General features: G+C 29.5%; 1 protein-coding gene across 1 annotated transcript in view; it reads left to right on the top strand.

Moving 5' to 3' along the window:
* The window catches only part of EPHA5 (Ephrin type-A receptor 5), a 79,163-nt gene extending 65,404 nt beyond the window's left edge, over nucleotides 1–13,759 (top strand). The window contains exons 12-17 of the mRNA XM_051208893.1: nucleotides 649–728; nucleotides 2,702–2,845; nucleotides 4,132–4,382; nucleotides 9,347–9,445; nucleotides 10,557–10,670; nucleotides 12,545–13,759. Coding sequence (XP_051074300.1) covers nucleotides 649–728; nucleotides 2,702–2,845; nucleotides 4,132–4,382; nucleotides 9,347–9,445; nucleotides 10,557–10,670; nucleotides 12,545–13,360 — 1,504 coding nt within the window. The 3' untranslated portion in view covers nucleotides 13,361–13,759. The remainder of the gene's footprint in view (nucleotides 1–648; nucleotides 729–2,701; nucleotides 2,846–4,131; nucleotides 4,383–9,346; nucleotides 9,446–10,556; nucleotides 10,671–12,544) is intronic.
* Nucleotides 13,760–15,422: the final 1,663 nt, after the last annotated feature.

Below are 15,422 nucleotides of genomic sequence, written 5' to 3'. Positions count from 1 at the left end.
TAATTTTTTATGTAATGAAATAACATGCTTATATATATAAAATATGAACAAAAATTAATCATCATACATCACTCATTATTTGTTAATCTTCCATGTTGAGCAGACACATTTCTGAGTAAAGTTGACCCGATTTACTTTAATTATTAAGATGATCAATTTTTTTAAATAAATGTGAAATATCCGTTTATCAGAAGATTCATAAAGTTCCGTCGAGCTTTCATGCATTCTGACAGCCAAGAATTTGAAACCAACTGTCTCAAAGAACCGGTTAGACTACGTGGAACTTCAAGCTATTTTATCATATTAATGTAAATCATGAGGAAGCAGTAGTTAGTTCTCGTATCTGGATATACGTTGGTTAGATGACCTATATTACATCATGTCATTCAGACTATTCACGTATATATTATTGAGAGATAGTATTAATAATAACAATAAAACTAAACTTTGTACGGTAAGTAATTTGTCTGAATAAATTATTAAGTTCATTAACCGATCAATATTAGACCACCATTAAAGATCTAGAAGAAATGGTGGTCCAACATTAATCGGTTCATGAACTCAAATAAAACTCAACAATCTCCATAATCCTATACTGATGAATAAATTATTTTCAAGATTCTTTTCAAAATTTGGCTTCATCTTCAGGCAAATGGAAACTGTTCTCGTTTCAAATTCAATGAATGGTATGACAGAGAAGCCTACACCGTGTGATTTGGAACTTGAAGGTATAGTATTAATTTTGTGAGATTATTAGTGTTCTAATTAATATCATCTTTACTATGACAAGAATAAGTATTGTTACTTTTGTAATTTCCGGAAAGTGAATTTTTTCAACTCATACTTACACTTAGTTAAATGTTTGTATGTATAGTTGAAAACAGTTTATATTAAAACTTTATTTAAGATTTTCTAATAAGACTAGACTTAACTCTCCTTAGCCTATTTTCATATTTAAACCTTTTGGCTATGATATCTTCATTCTGGAAGACTAAATATTTCAATTCAAAGAAATGTATGGAATCTATCTCTTAGAAATATTTGAGTGATGAATAGATGACTGATTGTTTGAAGTTCTCATAGTTGGTATATGTCATATCCTTTATTAAATGTTTAGAAACGTTTTCTGAATCGGTATAATGTTCAACTGAGTAACGGTTAAAGATACAATTTCTCTGAATAAACGGAAAGTTGGTGTTAGAACAACTAACTAGTAAATAGTAAATAAATATAGTTAAAAGGGATTGAAATCAATTATTTGTGTTGTTCCGAATTCCCTAGGTAACTCGTGAAGATAGGAAATTAAAAACAGACTGATAAACTTAATTTTCGCTTGCTACTTAATTTTTTATAAAACGCTATGCAACTTAACTTTTCAGCATACTTTGTTATCTATTTAATTGTTTGTTGTCATAAATCCTCATAGTTACCATATTATTAATGTACAGGGATTCTGAGCTTTAAGGTTATTATAAAATAGACAAGAATGTGCCTAACGTTTTAATTAAGTATACCACATCTGATAAATTCTCATTCACTGTCAACCTAGACTTTCCTATTCAACTGATAAGCTTAAAAATAGGAAATGTTTATGTTGTGACAATCGGTTGTATAGATTAGAGGTTACTGATACAGACAAGAGTATATTTTCTTCTTCCTAACATGTCATACTAATTTTTCTTTCTTTATCTAAAAAAGCAAATATGAATTTGATAATTAGTCGTTGATGGTAAGAATAATTTAAAGTATTACTTACCATACTCTTATTATCGACTGTCGACTAGAAAATACTAGACTTCATATTAGTCTGTCATATTCTTAGTAATTTGCGGAAAATATTACAATATTTTACCATTTTTACCGTTATAATAAAACGAAATTATATGAACGAGGAATAATACATTATTTCATAGAACTTTTATGAATGGATTAAACGGATAGGAATGTACTTACCCTAAGATATTTGACTTGATAACAGTTTCTAAATCTGATACTCCACTGAGATGAACTTCAATAATGTGAAGGTTTCTTTATCGTACCATAGAAAAGTAGCTGCTAAATATTTTTTAAAGTGATGTAGTATGATTTTTAATAATTGAAAATATTTTTGAGATCTAGCACATTCTTGCCAGTAACCGAAATGCTGAATTGTTATTGTTTTCTAAAACTGTTTGATATGACAAACTTACTTCTATCTACCATGGGACGAAAGTCTCTAAATGAACATCGATAATGTTTCCCCTTCATCGCATTATCTCTAAAATAGAAATCAGGATTTACGACACTTCTTACATGCTTCATTGAGTAATTCACTGTATTAACTGTAACTGTGTTCTAGTATATATATCAGTTTTGTGGATTATTTTTTACTTTATCTTCATATAAAATGTATATTATTGATGTTCTGTGTGCTGTTAGAGCGACTGTGAACAAGTATAATAATTACCTGAGAAAACTAAATATATCTGTAATAGTTTAGACATTTTATTCATTCCTACACATTTTGTTTTCTAAGATTGGTTGACAATTCGTTAAAATATTAAACAAAATATTTGACAAGACGCTTCCTTAGTTTTTCCACTGGTAGTTGTAATATTCAGTTTAAGGCTAACAAATATGAACTAATAACGTTACTTGAAAAAACATATCTAAATATTTTCCCTAGAGTTAATTTAAAATGTTTATTTGATGCTGATTGTAGTTCCAGATACCACAGTAGCAAGTGGCCATTCAAGTCCATTAAAATCAACCATGTGTGATTCTCCTCAACCACCCATTTCAGTTCGAGACACAAACAAAGAAATCGATCCACGTCGGATAATGATCAGAAGTACAATAGGGGAAGGTATGTTGAATGCAATTAGAAATTATTTCCAAGTGATTTGATAGTACAGGCAAGACACTTTATTTATTGATATGTTTGTCTGCTCACTGTGTAGCTCCTTAAGAAGTAATATGTCGTATGAACTTACTCTTATTAGAACTAACAACTAATACGTTTTAAAATCACTTCAGTATTTAAGAAAATTGAATACTTTGAAAGCGGTACTGTTCTAAAATGTTACTAGTACTTATATATGCAGTTATTTTAATTGACTCTGTATAACTTGAGACTGTTATAAACAATACTATTTTGGTGTATAATATTTGTCAGACCAAATGTTGGTTCGAAACAATCTTAATGACTCATCCTCAAATACCCAAAGTTACTGTGTACATAGTTTGAATTCAGATGTAAAGAAACTTTTTTAAGTAAGAAAATATTCAGGACCATTTGTAAAGATATCTTCTGACAGATTGACAATAGTTATTCTAAGGCGTATGGATGGTTAACTTGATGAAGTTTGAAAATTATGTAAATTTCAGAGTGCTTTTAATTTTTACTTTTAATGTTGAATGTCCAATAATGTTGTTATTTAAGAACGTTCAATTTTCAACATCACAAGTTCTGTCAAGTTCTTATCAACATTTATTTACTATTAAAAATTAATCTATACTCACATCATAAAACAAACAATGACATTTTCCTTACATTTTCATAGTTATTGTAATTTGTAAAAAAATGTACGTCTTGTAACAATGTAACATTTTTGTGTCTTTTCATCGCATAAAATATTCAGGCGCGTTTGCAAAACGTTTACGACCTTTCTCTGTACAAGTTGCAGAAAAGTATAATCAGTGACACTGTGGTTGCTGGCAATACGAATTGAGAAAAAATGAACATTATTCAGATGTCGATTCCTGAACTGTTAACATTTAACTAGTGATCAATCAATATTTGTCGTCAGGACCGATCATTAAATAAAAAGGGAACTAGTTGAAATACTTTGTGCTGAGAATTCTATGTTGTACCAAAAATATAATATTGAATAAAGTCATTAATAATAATAACACTAAACGTTATAAGCGATAAAAAGGGCTTGAACATCACTAAATGGTTGACTGTAATCATAGCACATGAACTTTAATGTATTTCTGTTTTGTCATGAATTGTTTACGGGTTGATGAACGTTAACAGTTTGTTCATTTTGAAAGTTTTGTATTTGATAGTAAGATATAAGGTCATCAAACGGAAGTTATTGAGACTATTTTCTCATGATAACTGTTTTTTTTTAATTACCATATACACAGGTGAATTTGGTAAAGTATGTGCTGGTGATTTTATAACTACTGATGAAAATAAAGTTCAACTTGTTGCAATAAAAATGTTACATCCAGATGTCAGTGAAAAAACTCGTCAGGATTTTTTAACAGAAGCTAATATATTAAGTCAATTAGATCATCCAAATATTATTCAATTAATTGGATTAGTCATTAAATCTGAACCTAAAATGATAGTTATTGAATTTATGGAAAATGGATCACTGGATAATTATTTACGTGTAAGTAATTAATATACCCTATACTAATCACTAATATTCTTTAAAATTTTAATATTTTCATTGGGTAATCATAAATTTAGCCCAATTTTTCAGATCAAACACTCATTTACTTATGGACATATTAACCGATTGCTTCAACATTAAGAAATCGAATCGAGTGGGGGGAATGTTAAAATTGAAGTGTTTCTAAATAAATCCCTGTGTAAAAGATATAGTTTTTATAAAACAATGGAGATTTCTAGTTCACGTAGATGATTTTGGTAGAGTTTTATTCTCTAAGCTAGATGGTTTGATCATAGAGCTCTTATCGTTCTCTTGAATAACAAACATCAAGATATATACTCTAAACACAGTTTACAAATATAAATCAAATAAATTCCTTTCAATAAACAAGATATAAAAAGGGATCTAATAAAATGACTTAAAATTTCATGGCAATAAATAAGTAAAGCTGAAAATGAATATCACTTGATTTTGACGACAAACATTTTAAAACAGTCATTGAATCCAATATATTCCATTTACTTTAGAATAAATTACTGACATTAAGTAATCAATGACTTGGTTAAATAGACTTTTTCAGAATATTCATTATAATTCCATTCATAATATCAATAAATCAATAGTATTTTCCTTTATTCTTTCCTTCTTAAATAAGCCACTATCAATAAAGAATATATTCAAATAAACATTTATTGATTAATAATATGCATCTTAATAAAATAATAAAATAAATCAATTCATAATAATAATAATAAAGAAAACATTGAAATGATCAAATATTGATTTCAATAAATATGATCAATAATTTTTATCGATTTTTAATGTGCTATTTAATCTAATAACCTTAGATAATTTTTATAAAAATCTATAATAATATTGTTAAAGAAAAGTTCGGTCTTTCTATTTCTTTTCTAAACCTTCTTCGTTTCATTTGATTTTTTTTAGAATAGATCTTAATTGATATAAGAACCCATTACATCACTGAATATACTCTATAGTATCTATCATTTATTATTGATGTTTATCACAAAACAATACTCAATAAGTTCTCTGTAATTATATTGAAATAATAATTTTGTATTGATTAAAAAAACTGAGTTGCTAGTTGAGGAAAATGTTTAAATTACAAACATTTTATATATGTAATAGTGTTTAAATTACTATGGGATAACAACATTGATAATATAATGACCAACAGATCCCAAATAATGTAACGTGATATAGTTTCGGCTTTATAACCGAGAAACTGATCAAACGATTATGATTTTTATCTGATTGATTAAATACTAATGAATATACAAACAGAATGACATATCTAAAGCCAACTATAGTACAATGCAATTTTAAAAAAATGATATACGTGTTATACACAAGTGCATTTGAGAATATAAGTAATATATTAACCTGTGGGAATCATCAGAAGTTACGCAATATATAAAAATAAATACTGAGGAAAAATGATCGATATTTTATGCAATTGTTTCTCTTTATAGACATAGATATATCACAAAAGACAAGAACTACATCATTAGCATAATAAAACACAGAAAAACTTAGAAAAATGTTATATAAATCGCTCACAGAATGATCAATTTGTTCCAGTTTACGTAACGTTTTAGAAGTAATAGGAAACGGATAGATGAAATTCCATATCTCCTTTGTATTTATTCTTAGATATGAATCAGTAATCAACTTTTATGGTTAAATATCTGAAGTATCGATTTATGTCTTCCAAATGTTTCTTCTGTTTTAAGTTAACTGCCACTCAGTAAGCTAAACAATCTTGTTAAGACCACTTCAGTTTTTCTTCCTTAATACCGTTTTTCATCAATTTCGTAACATTCTGAAACTATTAGTCTTACCGTGTATAACATTTCAAACGTTTTATATCCCTGCTGAATTTCTAACCGACTTTTCTAAACCAGTTAGGTTTTGAACTATTATTTCTTTCTCCTATATAGTGTCAGTGTTGATATTAAAGGAATAATTTATTTTATCAGGCTTTCTTCGGCAATAAGATTACACTTGTTCAGTGGCCTATAGGTAGAATGCCATTGCGTCACCAATATTGAATGTGATATTGATGGGATTTTTAAAAAATATTCATTTTTGAAATCATATAGAAGGAAAAGTGAAAGCTTATTCATAGCACATATCTACTGAATCTCCTTAAAGTACGTTAGCATGGACACTAGAAGCTATTGCACATAGTAGTATTCTGATGAAAATGCATCCCTTGTTCTGAATCTAATTTTCCAATTTACATTTTGTAGACAAATTATTGATTTTAAAGTTGAATGTTTTAAAATATAAGACAAGATATAAGAATATTAAGTGAAGTTGTAAGTGATAAAATTAACTTTAGATTTTTCTTATATATTCTTAAAGAATCATACTATAAAGACTAGATACATCTTGCTGAAATTGTCTATAGTATACAACATCAATAAATCGACTCACCAACTCACTGATCCTACACTTATTTGACCCAATCCATCTATTTTTCGTTATTTCAAAGACATATTGATATATTTTCATAATATGTCATCAGTTTAGTTCTACCACAGATATTACCTAATGTACTCCTCAGGGTCAAGAATTAGTGGAAAAGTATTTCTATGTAGTTTGCAATTTGTCAACAGCGTGCATTGATAAGCTCGCCAAATTACAACTTCAGACCATAAGATAAATCGTCAAATACCTGGATCTCTTCGCTTCAATTCGTAACAAATTTTTCTGTCATCATTCACGAATAGTTTTTAAACCAGTACCAAAGACTTTCTAGATAATACTCATAAGAGATGAGAAAGCCTATTTAAAACATTTTGTCTAAGAACTTAGGAAAAACTTAATGCATTTTTCAATATATTGTTGAAATGTTTATTTATGAAACAAAAATGCCTTTTCAATAACTTCGTAACATCTTGCTGACGAATGCTGAATTTGACAAGACGCACATCCTTGATTGCACTAACGACCACAACTCATATATTTTGATAATCTTTAACTGAATGCGATTGACTTTGTTACTTGGACTTTGGTAGCTGTCGACTTTCATCTACCGAATGGTATAATTTTAAAACATTTAAATGAAACAACATTATTTAACATTGTAATTAATGCCAGAAATCCAAGTGTTATATGACGATAGGCGAAATTTTATTCATGATATAAAGTTTAACTAAAAGAACGTTTTATTCACATAAAATATCAGTAATAATAATGAGTCAATCATCATGACCATAAAACCAAACACATAAATTGAATGAATTAGCTAATGAATATAAATGACTATTTTACCCTAAATTTTCATCTGATTCATAGACTTGCAATCAACTACCATCTTTTATAATATATTCATATGGTTATGGTTTTTGTTTACATAAATATTATTGTTACGTGTATTTAAAAGACAGGGTAACAAGATGAAAATTTATGTCTAAACTGATTAAATCTTTGTAATTAAAACCAATTAACGATTACTTGAATTCATGAGTCGATCAAAGTTAGACCACCATGGAAAACCTTGTAGCATTGGACGGCCGTTTCGTCCTAGTTTGGAACTCTTCAGCATTGCGCATCAACAACCACCTCACGAATTCAACTATTAAACTGCTGCAGTCTCTACGATTCCCATTCTGATAATAATCATCATGTGTTCACTAGTCACTGGCTTCAAGAGGTATTTCCTGGAGTTCTAGTGAGAAGCCGTGACCAGTGGAATTCAACTGTGTCTATCGTGAGACAATTATTCACTGAAGACAATAGTGGACAGTGGCTCAATTTCGTGGACTGGTTAAAGTTAGACACTAACGGCATTGGGTGCCGGCTCAGTGGGCTAGAGATTAAGTGTTCACCTGCGAGAGTGAAGATCCCGGGTTAGAATCCCGTGTTCAGGATCGTGGATTTGCACTTCTGAGGAGACCCATAATAGGACGAGACGGCCTTCCAGTGCTTCCAGGTTTTCCATGGCGGTCTAGCTTTAGTCGACTCACGAATTCTACCTTAAAATTACTATAATCTCCACAAACTCACTTACTGATAATAATTAACAATTAATCAGTGCAGTTTTTACTGCATTTGATGTCTCAAATGATCAGACAGGTTTATCGTGGGAGGTTCCACTCTAATGCAGGTTGTACAATTAACCAGTTGTTCTGATGTGATTCATGTATGAGAATTTCTAAATGTTATTCATGTCGCTTGGTTAAACTAATATCAACTGTTATTTTTTTATTGATTATTCAATGAACCAAACAATTTTCTCGTTGTCTATTTTTACTTTGATATCATTTTACTCAACTAATTCCATGAAATGATTTGGGTGGAATAATTATATAAAATTTATAAACATTCTCAAAGTCGCCAATATAGTCAAAACTGTCATTGCCAGTTGGCCAACGTTTCAGGAGAAACTGTAATGCACTGTACAAATGTATATATAATATAATATAATATATATATATATATGATATCAATTGTTATGCTTAATCCTATGGAATTCATAGTTACTAGTGCCACGTAAAAACGTTGAAATACTATATTGTCTGTATTAACTTGATTCTTACAAACAGTTTCTGTAATTTCGCGTCAATTAATTTTGCATTCCTTGTTGTTGTAGTCAGGAGTTTACAAAATACTTTGTTCTTGTTTAATAGGTTTATCGTTTTATGAGTGTGTGGTACTGGTTTCATTCCCACTTGTCAACAATGAAGATAAATGAAGATTGTTATGTATAATTAAAATGTTTTTTTTAGTTGGAAACACTAATCATGAATTTATTTATTACTTAATCAATTATTACACACACTCATTTATTTTATCCAAAAACGTTTTGTAACTTTGATCAATGAAGCACAAGAATATCTATGTATGATATGAGTGTAAAATCTAATTAGATTAATTGATTCTTTCTGAAAGTTTTGTAAATGTTGTTTATTTTACTTTCTTTGATTTTTTAGCGCAACGGAAATACACTATCCATGGAACAGTTATTGTATATGTTGAGAGATGTTGCATGTGGTATGAATTATCTTTCTCATCTTAACTTTGTTCATAGAGTAAGTTGACTGAACTAATTATCAGTTTATTAATTTTGTACTGCATACTTTAATGTCATAATTATTTTTAGGAGTTTGATGTTGTAATAATCTGGAAAAAAATTTAAGTTTACTCTGAGAGTACAATGTTTCAATTATCCAATATTTAGTCCTTATTACTTAAATCTCTCATTTTAATGCATCTGTAAACTAATTACCATTCATTGTTAAAATAGACTTATCAGTGTAAAAGTATTCAAAAAAAATGTTAATTGATGTCAGTATAGAAAAATTTCCGTAAAATTAATTCTTTAGGCAGTTATATAATTATCCTAATGGGATTCTTAAATGAAATGTGGAATATTATTAATAATTCATTCGGTATTGTTTATTTTGATCTTCCCACTGATGTTTGGGACTGAAAATGATCAGTCTCTCAATGGTATATGTGCATACTGTGCGTATTGTCTCGATATTGCCTTAATTAACAAGCAAAGATGGATAGTGACTAGCAGTGGAATCCAGGACGCGGGTTTCTTTTTATTTAGGACTCGTCATCTGGATGTGCCTGTAACTGAGAGTTAATGTTCACTCTGGGACTCGAACCCAGTAAAGTTCGCCTCAAACGGCATCGCGTTATCCACTTAGTTACTGAGTCCAGATATCCATTTGCTTGTGCAATGCAGTGAAGCTTAAATTCACCTGGTATTTATTCTCATGAATCTTTCCAATGATGTTTAGGACTGCAATCGATCATACTCCTATTAGCATATGTGCATACTATGCGTATTGCCTCGATATTGCCTATCAGGACTTAGTAGTTAAGTGAATAACGCAATGGCATTTGAAGACAACGGTACTGTGTCCGATTCTCAGAGTGAACATCAACTCCGAGATGCATGTACATCCAGATGAAGAGTCTTAAATAGGACGAAACGTGTGTCCTGGATTCCACCGCTAGCCACCATCCATCTTTGATTATGAACAGCTGTTAAAAAAATATTGTTCAGTTTGTTAAGTTTAGACTATGAAATCACACTTGAAACAGATTCGTATTTTATTTAATTTATTTTTAGTAATTTCATTGCCTATTGAATTCTAGCTGTATCTATTTATTTCATTTCTGGTTTAGGATTTGGCAGCCCGTAATATACTTGTGGATAAGTTTAACATTTGTAAGGTGTCTGACTTTGGTTTGACGCGAAAATGTAATTCAGATTCTGATGAAGATGCGTACACGTTCACTGTAAGTCTTATTTGGCATTTATCAAATAATAGATTGGGAAATATTTCTGCTGAAACAGTAATTTTGAACTAATAGTTTCCATCTTAACTGTTAAGATATGTACGAAATTTACATCTTTTAGTAAATCCTTTCATTATAACTGTTCTATATGAAGTATTCATAATTTCATATACAGTTGCAGTTCATCCAAATGTGGTGGATTTAAATGAAATAATACTTAAATATAAATTTTTCTAGCTACTTATAGTCTTGACTATACCAAAATTGTTGGAACGATAATGTTACCATTTGTCTGTTAAGTCAATCTTAATATAAATCGGTAAATTATAAAACTCCTTATTTTCGTAGATAGGAAAATAGAAGAATCGTTTCTGTATTATGGTGTAGACTCAGGGCTTTGACTACATAGTTCTGTTTCTTATTTAGGCTGACTTTAACATTAATAATAGTGAGCTAATTAAAACATTTTTAGGATCATCGTTTCTATTAACAAGAGCATTGATATCTTTCGAAACTTGATTATCTTAACTAAATCCTAGTCTTCTTTAGATTCTGTTTTCTGACAGACAAACCACTTGCTTACTATTAATGATAGTAATGCATTACCAGTTGACTTCGTGTTTGATGTTTATGTCCTCATAACCATCATGAGTTGAATTACCAACTTCCTTCAATTGTTTGGAGATCACAGACCAATATACGGAGACTATATCTATAACCATGCATTTTTGATATATTCAGAGTTGATATATATGAATAAACCAAATAAGTAAAAGCAGCGAAGTCATTCTATATAAGTTACCAATTTACCAAACGAGTAGTAATGAAACTACACTTCTTGAAGTAATTGGGAAGTGTGATTTTTGGATAGGGTAAAGATTATATGAAAACTTTGATTTTCAAACAGTGTAAATTGTTAGTCGACGCTTTCACCTAAAGAAAGACTAAGAAAATATGAGACAGTTAAAACTAAAAGTATCAGGATGGTACGTAATGAACAAGCGGTGTATAACTTTCTACTAACTTTTGTCAATCATATTCACGCAACCCGACTTTTATTGAATGGTTTATAGTGAGAAGGAATCATTTAAACAACTTTTTCTACAACTGAGCAATTTATATTGTAAAACGTCTTCGTTTGATGATTGAGGCGATAATATCACTTCATCAGAAGAGCGAATGTTTTGAACATTTCTGAACTATACGATTAGTGGTTGTTATTTATAGTTTCATCTAAAATGAAAATTAAACAATTGATTATTGGTTTGTTGCAGGAGTATTGAATTTCATCGGAGAACTCAATAACTTAGAAACAGCAATGTCAACACTCAACCTCAAAAGTCATCTGAATGTATATTTTTCTTGTGTAAGTACATACAAACCCTATGTACTTACTGATTATCACAAAATTACCAAAATGAGAAAGTTGGCTTTCAACTAGTTTTTACTGCAGTTATTCATAGGGAATTACTGGCCTAATCTTTTCTTCCAACTAATGCGAAGCTTACTAGGTCTGGTGTTGCATCATATGTGTCTAACATTACTTGAAGTTAGATTACAGTGGATGAAGTTACACATTGAAGATGACTCTATATGTTTAGCTGTATAATATCATTTGTAAATTTAGAACACGTTTTTCAGTTTGGATAATCCGCATTAACTGTTGTTGAATTTGACTATTCTATGAAGTAGTTAGTTGCTGACTTTTGTAACAGTAGTTTGATTTCTGCTTAAAGTCATACCTGATGATAGTTGCGAATTATAATTAAACGGATATTAATTTTGCAAATATGAAATAAAAAATCATGAATCATTTTAATCTGAATTTATTTCACCTCAACTATCTGAAATGATTTTTATTTTCTTATTTCAAGGGAGGTAAAGTTCCCATACGCTGGACGGCTCCAGAAGCTATAATGTACAGGAAAATCACATTTGCCAGTGATATATGGTCATTTGGTATCGTCGCTTGGGAGTTATTTAGTTTAGGTGAAAGACCTTATTGGAATTGGACAAATCAGGCTGTAATTGCAATGCTAGAAAAAGGTTACCGTTTACCATCACCAGATATATGTCCTTCTGATATATATCAAATAATGACTTCATGTTGGTATAGTAATCCAGACCAAAGACCAGATTTTAGTTCCATTTGTGTAGAAATTAATCACTTTATTGATTCATATCTTCAGACAAATAAAAGAATTGAACAGCTGAACATTGATCAGTTAAAAAATGATAATGGTTCTTTAGCATATTCACTTAATGATGATCTCGCATACTGTTTATTACCTAAATCATATGATATTAGTTTAACTGCCAAAAGTAACAATAATACTTCTGGGAATAATAACATATCACAGATTTCAAGAACTTCATCATATAAAATGTACACATCATTTTCTTCATCAAATACATATTTCAATATAAATGCAGCAAATATACTCACAGATAGTTTGTTTCCTAACAGTAATACAGAATGTAAGAATGAATTACTAATAAATGATTTTAAAGATTCAGTTCAAAATAACTTTATAGCTACACATGATACCGGTAAACGTGGAAATATAAGTTGCAGTCAAGATAAATATCTTCATTATTCAAGCAGTTTAAATAGAAATGAATGTAATTCCGATTTCGTAAATGAAACATATACTCCGTTATCAAAGCAAAAGTGCAATGGTTATGCTTAGCGTTTATTTTTCTGTAATAGTAGTGACCAAATGAACTATAGGTAATATTAGTTCAATCTACAACTGATCTATTTAAGTTGTAGGATCTAGGGATTAAAGTAATCACTTGACTAGAATATTTGGTATGGAACATTTCCTTTCATACAATCCTTCATTATCTGTTTTATCTATTTTCTAACTTAATTAATGTCCACTTCTTCCCTTTACTATTATTTGATTTTAGATTGCATTTATGACATGTCTTCCTAAAATTACATTTTATGTAAATTTTGAGACACCAGTTAGTTACTTTCGGAGTTTTGTCAAATTATTACAATCTTGATATTGGTATTTACATACATTTCAACTTGTACATTATTGTAACATGTCTAAAATACAGCGATACAGTAAAAAAATAAACTCATTTCTGCTTTGAAAGTCTTAAATACTATCAAAGTGAAGCTAGTCAAAATATAGAAGTGTTTGAAGATGGGGGGGGATCGTTCAAGTCTTTTGGGAAATGAAACTATACCCTTAGATTTACAACAAATGTAACTGTTCAAAATTACTTAATCACCTTTTCTTCATTTGGTTATTTTTTGACTAGTTTAGTAATGGTTAGTATTAAAATTTGAGAAGTACATTCATCCGTTATAGAACTTTGTCGTCGTAATAATGGTGGTGAAGATAAAAATTAAAACTATCGACGTAAAGCTAAAGGTAGCGTCATAACAACTAAATCATCTGACTATTTATATAAAATTATGTACTACGAAATGTTTAATTTTTATGCACATTAAGCTAATTTTGAAACTTAACGTAAAAACAGAAAAATACAATTGATTACGGAAAGCGTAAATTCAATCTAAAATATACTGGTTTATTAGCAAAAGTCGTTTTCTAAGTTAAGAATTTATGGAATGTTAGCATCCATTAATAAAGAGAGAAATTTGGAACATTGAAAAAAAAATCAACTTCATTTGACATTCAGATCATACTGTCAACATTTTGACTAATGTCTAGTATGACATTGGTGAGTTAGATTTTCCTTGTAATGTTAAAATCTTGTAAATCCATTAGTAAATCATAAAAATGATTACGTATTATCAGATTGCATCGAAAGCTATTTTAATGGAGCTTACATAATTTTTCTCCAACATTGTACATGTGACGTCATAAAGCGAAAAAATATAATGATTGTCTATTATCCGAATAGCTTAGTAGTGATTTATAAAACTTTGCGACTGAGTGACACTTGTTTAAATTTTGTAGGAAGAAAACATTTACTTTAAGCAGCCAAATACTTGTCAGTCTCAGCAAGCAACTGAAATTAAAATAAAAGTTTTGATGTTGAGCTACTCAAACCAGTGACAACCTAGCAACTTGACTAATGAACTAAACAACTGGGTGGTTGGTTAGTGTACAAAGTACATTTCCCAAAGATGGTTATCCGAATAGTACAGTTATGAGTCAAAAAACGTTCCATTACATCAGTGAATCGTAGTTGGAACAACATGAAAATTTAACTACCATAATGTTATTTGCCTCTTAATAATGAAATATACAGTGGTAATACTTGAGGAAAACATTGTACTTCAAGCTATAACAATTAAATACTGAATCAACTTGGTAATAAACAAAACACTCACATTTCTACTTGTAATTATCATTGCTATTTAATTTTTGTTATCATGACAAAATAGACCAATGAAATATGTTTACGAAAAATTACTTTAATCACAATAATAATGTTCAATAACCACAACGACAAAAAGAAAAGAAATTTATTAATTTTAGTTTGGTTTGAAGTTGACCGCTCAAAATAGATGTTGGTAAGATATGCTTCAGTTAATTAGATTTATAAATTACTGTCGGTGGAATCCAAAATGAATTTTATAGTCGATCACGATATATAACGAGTAGAAAATAAAATTATTCACCATAATTGATATTAATCTTATGCAACAATTATATTTCAAATAGTCTTAGAGATTGAAATCCAAATAACTGCAATGTTTTAGCCAAAAAGCTTGTCTGAGCAGAGTTACAATCAGAAATAAAAGTATCGATGTACATCCAAAGT

Source organism: Schistosoma haematobium, chromosome 1, assembly GCF_000699445.3.
Source record: "Schistosoma haematobium chromosome 1, whole genome shotgun sequence".
Taxonomy (NCBI): Eukaryota; Metazoa; Platyhelminthes; class Trematoda; order Strigeidida; family Schistosomatidae; genus Schistosoma; species Schistosoma haematobium.
The sequence above is the reverse complement of the archived record's forward strand: the minus strand, read 5'-3'. Positions and strand labels throughout refer to the sequence as shown.